At 40.9% G+C, this 8318-nt stretch overlaps 1 protein-coding gene across 2 annotated transcripts in view; it reads right to left on the bottom strand.

Annotated features, from left to right (window-relative positions):
* Nucleotides 1-568: 568 nt before the first annotated feature.
* The window catches only part of SNAP25 (synaptosome associated protein 25), a 67913-nt gene continuing 60163 nt past the window's right edge, over nucleotides 569-8318 (bottom strand). For both annotated transcript variants that reach the window (XM_052784084.1, XM_052784083.1), the window contains exons 7-8: nucleotides 6128-6272; nucleotides 569-1873 (exon numbers count right to left, since the gene is read on the bottom strand). In XM_052784084.1, the coding sequence (XP_052640044.1) occupies nucleotides 1805-1873; nucleotides 6128-6272 (214 nt within the window). In that variant the 3' untranslated portion in view covers nucleotides 569-1804. The remainder of the gene's footprint in view (nucleotides 1874-6127; nucleotides 6273-8318) is intronic.

The following is an 8318-nucleotide window of genomic DNA, read 5'->3' as shown; positions in this document are numbered from 1 at the left end:
GCCATGTGAGACACATGAGTGAACTGTCATTCATGCAGAGTTAATTATAATTTATTCATATAGGGAAAAAAACCCTGGGAAAATATGATAACACTTTTCATTGGCAGTAAACACTAGTTGTTATTAGTCCTTTGAGAAAATTATTCTTAGCAGTCTATATAAACTCTGTATTTCAAAGTGTTCCCTGGAAAGAGGTGTGTTAGAATGTGGCTAGAAACACTACAGGAATAGATTTTATTGACTAAGAAACTATATCCTTCTGTACCATAACATTTATTTCATTTTTTTTCTTTCCCTTGAACAAGAGAATGTGTTTTGATTCAGTGTTTGGCAATCCAAGCCAGGTTATTTAAAATAATATTCACTTGGAATGTGCTGAGTGTAAAATGCTATTTTTAGAGTAGTAACTTTTACACAGTATTGCAAACAGAAGTCTTTAGTTTCCCAGGTGTAATACAGAACTAGTTTGTAAAGAGTCTTTAGACTTTGCACTTCTTTTCCCAGGTAAGTGGCAAATAACTAGTTGTCACTGACACGTAGGGCAACAAATGGATAAAGCAAGCATGGATTCTGAGATCTATAATTTTTAATAAGTTTTAAACTAGCTACAAAATGTCAATCACTTCACAAACTGACAGGAGACATAAGGAATTTCATATTACATGCTGTAAATTATATTTATCTCACAGTTTATCTAGAGTTCATTCATTTAGTTTTTTTTATTATTTTTTAATTGTCAGCTACTAAACATCTTAGCGATTTGGTGTGCATAGCTCTAGGTAAGCAACAGAGAACTGTACCAATAACAAACCACATGGGGATAGCGACTAGTAAGAGAGCCTTATAAAAATTACATTTCTTTGCACCATTTCATATGGTAGTCATTACCTCCAAAAGATAGTCTTCAAAAGCAGCAGACAAACCCAATATATTACACTTATTTCTTTTTGTCTTTGACATATTTTCAGCCAAGCTTTTATTTTGCTGGCAATGGCTAAATGGTGAGTGCCAAATCTCCCTTTTTTCATAATTAAAAAAAATGATCATGATTAATAACTATATATATATCAACAAGAAAAAAGTGGCACAACTGCAAACTTGCTGGTATAACATAGTCCCAAAAGAGTCCGAATACTGAGCATGCTTTTGTTGTCATTGTTGGTGTGCTACTGCCATGGGAAAATTCTTGTTTAAGTAGGAGTCTAAAAGTCTATTTATTCCTCATGCATAAATGCATAAATCACATCACTTTTTAGTGCAATGCTTGTTATAGTAATATAATTCCACGTTGTCTAATCATGAAATCATAACAACAGATAATGGCAATGAAGAACTGAAGACAGCAGGTTTAAGTGCTTAAACCATGATACCCAAAGACAGGAGCATGGCAGTAGCTCTGTGGAATGTCACAGTTTTACAAGAACAATACTGTATATTTAAAGGTTAACAGCACGTTTAGCATTCCAACAGTGTTGTCATTCAGCAAACATCATTTAAAAAAAAATGAGGAGAGGGGAAAAAGGAATGGAATCCAAAACAGAAACAAGGAAAGGAAAAATCCCAAAAAATATCATAGTGAGCTATAGCCATCAAATCAGCACTATGTACAACCTTTGGAAAGAAAGATATCTAGAAAAAAATAATTACAAGTATCATTTTTGGAAAGCTGACAAACTACACAGGACGACATTTACAATGGGGCTGATATGTGCATGTGTGCAAACCTAGTAGGTAAATACCATGATAAAAGCATGAAGGTACTGCCCTGTTGGACAGCATTAAAAGGAAATGCACTTCACTGCATTTAACCGCTGCCCAGCATCTTTGTTGCACGCTGGTTGGCTTCATCAATCCTGGTTTTGTTGGAATCAGCCTAGGGAAACACAAAGGAAAGAAACAGATGAATACAGAGCAGAAGGAGAACATCTACAATGCTTAGTGGACACTTCTCTAGTCTTGGCTAGGTCAGGAAAAAAGAGAAGCTTGAAAATACCAGAGAGCTGGTTTTTGTAGTGGTATTAGGGACCCAAAAGGAAATTACAGATTTGCTGGTTTTGTAACACTTCAAGTAGCCTTTGAGTAGAGCTTTTATGTTTGTATTCAGCTTCACTAAGCTCTTCTAAATGCTGTGCTAGATCTGTAGCTGGTGCTATTGATAGTGCTAGCAGTATTGATGGTAATGGATGACAGAATGAGAACCAATGTTGTGCATATGGATTTCACTGGTGAAAAGCTTCAGTGCTCTCTAAGATTCAGTGGGCCTGGATTCTGTTCTAATTTAGATCACCAGGCATGCAGTTAAAACTAAAATTTTCTTAGTGTAGAGAGTCACTGGAGCAGGGAAGCTAGATCATCTGATGTGAGGAATGCTGGCAAAGATAAATTTTTTTTAAAATACGTCAGTCTGGATTTCTTTGCTCTACATGTGAAAGGAAGGGAAATAGGTAGGAGTGATGCCATTATTCCTTTCTCTCAACAAAGTTCACAATTGCAGTTGCAAGACAGAGTAACCTTTCTCATTGGGAGCAGCATAAACAGGAATTGAGAAAAGGCAGGGATTCTACTGTTATTTGAAGCAACCAAACTGGAATTTAGTCCAGCTTAGACTGAACCGTTACCTTCACTGCATTCCATGGGGTAACACTTGCCATGATTATAAAATGCTGTTAATAAAATGGCACCACTTGGGAGGTTTAGGAGTTCTCTTTGAGTGGGAAGACACTTTGACCATGGCTTTCTGTAGCTCTGCAGAAGTTAGCTTTGGAGACTAAAGACATTGTTTTAGCTGACAAAAATTGGTAAAGCTCCATTCAAACCCATGTTGCTATGCCGACTTTTGCTAGCAGAGGGACTAGATAGAAAATATTTTCAATTTTTTCAAATCAGACTTGTGGGAAAGGTGAGAATTGTGTTACTGCTTTAAAAGCATGAACTCAAATAGCAAACTCTTTTCTGTGGTTTGATGGCTGTGTTTTGTTAGCTTTAATGATTGTTCCCACATCTCTGGGGTGTATCCAAATTGTACATGTTTATTTTAAATCTCCAATTTGCAAAGACAGAATGGTGAAGCAAATTTCCCACATACATTTAAAAATCCTTTAAAAATGGTTATACTGATCTGCAATAAATCATTCTTAAATATCTTGGGCTTTTCTCCATAATTGTTTTGGCAAATGCTACGTAGGGGTTTTTTGTTGCTATGCACTGTATTTTTAGTACAGTAGCACATGCCAGATCCTCAACAAGCGTAAATCAGCATAACTACTCATTATAAGCCACACTCCTTTATTTTAGCCATGAGTTTGACCTTGTTTACCACAATAGTTTTGTGTGCTTTTGCCAAAAGACTACCTAAAAAATAAGTTAATGGTTTTGGAAGCAGTTATGTTTGTCATGAAATCCATGGATATTGATTGAACATTGAGGAAACATAATGGTCCTAAACAGGAATACTAAGGTCTAACCCTGGTGGATGATGTTGCATCAAAGTCAGTGGGAGTCTTTGTACAGACCTTCCCACCTAGGTCAAGACAGAATGCTTTGAGACCTTCCTACTTTCCTCCCAGCCTTCTATTTATGGGTCATTTTAGGGCCAGGGTCTTCTGGTGATGATGTCTGAGCCATTTGACCTACTCATCACATTGTCATTTTAGTTTTTGTCCCTTTCTTTCTGATCTGAGGGAAGGATAAAGGCTTTTATTCATTGCTATCCTGATTACTGTGCATAGATCAGATTACATCTCTGCATTGTGAGATTGCTTGGGTTTGGATGCATGCATCCAGTTTAACACGAATGCTTTAGAAGCATTTGGGTTAGCTTTGTGACACACCCCAGCTTTTGCAAAATGTGCCGGCCAAGGGTCTTTCTAATGATCATAATTGATCAAAAGCACAGGGCTCCAGCTGGTCAGGAAAAGAAAACAACTCCAGCAATGCTGCATGCCCACCACCATTTAGGGATGATGGTCTATTGACATATTTCATTGCAAAATGGATGTGTGTGCATTTGCGGTTTCAGTATTATCCAGCTAACTGCCATTTCTGTCTATAATTTTATAGAGGGTTTTCCTAATATATTGTGTTTCTTTTTCTAGTATCTCATTACTGTGTGTCCTTATTCTGAGAAATTTAGCAGATTTTCACTAAGACTGAAGATTGTCTTGGTTCTGTGCTGCTTTCATGATGACTCCTCTGTGTACACTACAAGTCAATCTTTCAGAAATGTGTCACTGTTCTTTAGCCAAGGGCTCTGCCTGACGAGGCCTGCTGTGAGGCTGGATTTAATGAATCGCATTAGCAATGTTGTTTTTCTACTGCTGTATGAAATGCCTAGCTCTGTAAGAAGACCACATAGATGTGGAAGGCCAGTCTCTCAGTTAGCCAACTGCTCTCAGCGTGCACTGCCTAGTGACTTGGCCCACGTGCTTCACGGGCGCAAAGGGCCTGGTCAATGTTTTCAAAGTCCAGATGTTTGCAAGCCTGAACTGATAGGAGAACAGTGACTTGTTAGGCTTGCTGTAGTTTGCGAGAGTATCCTGCAGGCAGGGATAGGACGCAGCAGACTTCCATCCACAGGGCATGTCTTCTGCACTATGGTATGTCATGAGTAGGGTAGCTGGTAACATGTAATAGTGCATGTCCTCATACTTGCTCTGAGAAAATAACATATGTCCTAGACTTCTTATTTAAAGGTAGTTATGATGTAGGCTGTATAATCTTCCAGTCCCTTCTCACAATGTAGATAGATGTGCTGCTTTATAGTGCTTTTCATATGAGTCACAGTGGTAAATCCTTCCCCTCCATGCTCCTATTTTTTCCGGAAATATGAAATGCTGCAGAATGGCATCACAGTAATCCTGTGCATTTGCCAATACAGTCAAACTAACAGATGCAGCTTTATAAAACAAAACTTTTGACCGACGCAAAGCCATGTGCTCTGCTGTGTTATGTGACTGTCTCTCTGTCAGAGACGAACTTCCCGCCTTTAAGACAATGTATACTTTACCCAGTTCTCTCTGGAATCAAACTCCAATAAGCAAAAATATCTGAGTGAATCCCTCAGTGCAGTATTTTCTTTAATTTTTTCACTAGGCTCTGATGTAGTTAATTGATGTGAAAAATAGTCATGGGCATCCTGCTCGTGTGAGAAGGCTTGCACGTGTAAAAAGGCTCAAGAGCACAAGCTCTACCATTTAAGGTCAGCATTAACTCTAAGCAGCACATATAAGTCCTTGGGTTAGATCCTCAGGTTGTGTAAATCTCAGCTGAAGTCAACTGTTGTATTGATTTTACACCAGATGAAGATCTAGCCTCTTATGTCGCTTCAGCCTGGCTGTGCCTGTGCCTGGAGCTCTGCCAGTATGAATGCAGATGGCTTGCAGATCTTGGGATCTGAGGATGGCAGCGAGTTCCCAGCTGGGTTTGGAGGGTACTGCTATCTGCTTCAGAAATCTGCAATGCAGGTCTGGCACTGGAATGGTGCTCTCTGCCTTTTTAGATGGTGATTTTGCAACAGTAATGCTGAGCCTCAGTTATTTTTACATAGGTATACACCACCACCACACCACCAAGAGAGCTGGTAGATCTCTGTCCTAATGTGGTTATAAGCAGGCAGCACAAGACTGGCTGCCCTGTTACCATACAGCAAAGCCTTGCTTAATAAATCCCTATCCCCTTTTTGGGACTGGCCCTCCAAGCAGGGGATCCAATTCTCAATTGCTCATGGCATTTCCAAGGGAAGTCCAGGAAAGCTTAAAGCTTGCCAGGAAGTGCCAGGGCATTCAGACCCAAACCTCATGGTGCTGCACAGTTCAGGGCACTTCACCTTTCTCAAAGCTGTTGCAGAAGGAGACTTGATTTGTGCTAAGGGGTCCCTTTGCCAGCTGTTGTCTTGCAAACCCAACACTGTGGGTTCAACGCAATGTGCACTGAAGGTTACTGAAGATCCACAGCATCAAGCTCTTCTGTGGCCCAATTATTTAGAGGGAGAAGAGAGAGGAGCCCTAGCAGCTATTTCTGTCCCTTGTCCTTCTCCAAGCTGAAGAAAAACTGCAGTATGCACATCCTGTGCTTGCAGAAGGGAAAACACAGCCTCTTTTGGGGTCCTCTTAGAAACGTCATCTCTTACCTTCTCCATGATCCTGTCAATCTGGCGATTCTGTGTGTCGATCTCGTTGCCCATGTCCAGGGCCATGTGACGTAAGTTGCCAATGATGCCGCTGACCTGCTCGAGGTTCTCATCCATTTCATTTTCCCGGGCATCGTTTGTTACCCTGAGAGCAAAAAAACCCAATTATTTGAAGCAGAGACAGAGGAAGTTTACCCTGAAACTCTGATTCACCTGCAATCTCCCCTGCATCCTCCTTCGCTTGTCACCTGAGGAGCATGCTGCTGTGCTCAGCTTTGAAGAAAAGGGATTAATACGTACCTAGCCTGAAAAACATTACATGCTTATTTTTTGGTTGTTGGGATTGTCTGGGTTCATCACTGCTCTGTTTATACTGCTCATGTCTGCTGTTCCTAGAAGTGTTGCTGTCTGAGCTTGTCTGTACTACATACTGCACCTCTCTGCTAGTGATGGTCCTCCTCAAACGGAGCACCCTTTCATTCATCTTTTGGACTTGTGTATGGTTAGAGTACATGGGAAATGCTGGAGGGTGGTGGAATTGAAGCTATACCTGCTCCCCTACTTGAACTACACATAACTAATGGATACTGTCCAGTTCTCGTACCCTTGGGGCTCACTGAAATATTGGGGAAGAGCTGCTTCAGCTGTGCAAATCCTGACCTAACATCCTATTTAATTAAATGTGTTTCTGGTAAATGACAGAAGCAGCTTCTCTCAGATTTAGTGGCTTCAGTAAAGATCCTTTGTCTCTCATTCTTAGCACAGTCTTTTTCACTTGCTTGGTTTTTAGAAGAAAAAACTCACGCTTGAGCCAAGGCCCAGTTCAATGCTCCAGTGACTGGAGAGGCATGTAGTGGCTGACACTGGGAAAGGCAAGGTCTATGGGTCCCACTTAGAAAATCACTACTTTGAGCCTTTTGTGCAATTTGTGTTCATGTAGGTGCCAAAAGGGTGCTACAGGCTGTTTGCAGAATGATTATGGTGTAGCGTAACTTCCTTCACTGCTATTCTGTTATTGTTCCCCAGCCTTCGTTTTGGTGGGGCTGCCATCCAGAAATAAAAAAAAAGTGAATGGCAGACCCAGCAAACTTAAATGGCAACTCCATCCCACGCTCCAGATTGCATGACAGCATTGTTTCTATCACACTGATTTCCCTTTATCACAGCAGCCAAAAAAATAAGTGGATAATAGTTTTTGGAAAGATAATTACTTATTAATCCAGTGTCCTTAATCTTCAGAGATCAAAGCTTTGCCTACTGGTATGCCTTTATCCATTCAGCTGATAGCATTGTCATCTAAATACATGCTTTATAAGCACTGTAATCAGTATGTACTTATTGCTGGATCCCTATGTACTGCTGAAAGTTTGCAGTTTGGTTGCCATTAGTATAGCTGTGTGTTTCAAACTGGCTTTCATTTGAGTGCACAGGGGTTGCCACTAAACCATCAATGTTTCTCCATAGTTGTGGCTTTACAGCAGCTGAGGAATGGGGCATCATTCCCCATTCAGTGAGGTTTTCTGCATAGACACAAGCAGGGAAGCAGTATACCTCTAGATAAAAGTGTGCTTCAAGTTCTGTGCTTAGCTCAGTGCTTTGGCAGGGAGCCTGAGGCTTTTTTCTTTTTGAAAAGAGAGGAAGGGGTGCTGGATGCTTTGGTACATCTTCTGGCAAGGATGGATAATGAGCACTACATATCTTGAGACATTATAATGATAAACTAGTATTTATCTGACACTTCATTTCTGAGGCATTTGACAAACATCATTAATGAGACCCATAATAAGGCCCCCAGGAAAAGTGCATTGTTCACGCTGGGGAGCTGGAGTGCAGAGGACAGTGCTGACTGGCCGTGACAGTCTGCAACCTCATGTTGCTGCTGTGAAGCAAATACATAGATATTATTTCTATTTTGTTATTGCCCAAATCTGGGCAATCTCAAGGAGGATGCTTTAGGGCCACGTTTTCAAGCATCTTCTGGTTCTCAGGGCTAAGACCCTTACCTCCAGGATTTCTGGCGACATAACCATCCTTTGCACTAGCTCAGGCAAGCACCCACAGGGCCAAGGGAAGTCAGTGGACGCAGTACGCCTTTAGTACCTGTCTTAATTGCCGTCAACCTAAATCTGAGCACCTACCACTTGGTGGAAAACGCTGGCTCCATTGCGTTACCCAGCACCACTGAAGGAGT

Source organism: Harpia harpyja, chromosome 4 (assembly GCF_026419915.1).
Source record: "Harpia harpyja isolate bHarHar1 chromosome 4, bHarHar1 primary haplotype, whole genome shotgun sequence".
Classification (NCBI taxonomy): Eukaryota; Metazoa; Chordata; class Aves; order Accipitriformes; family Accipitridae; genus Harpia; species Harpia harpyja.
The sequence above is the reverse complement of the archived record's forward strand: the minus strand, read 5'-3'. Positions and strand labels throughout refer to the sequence as shown.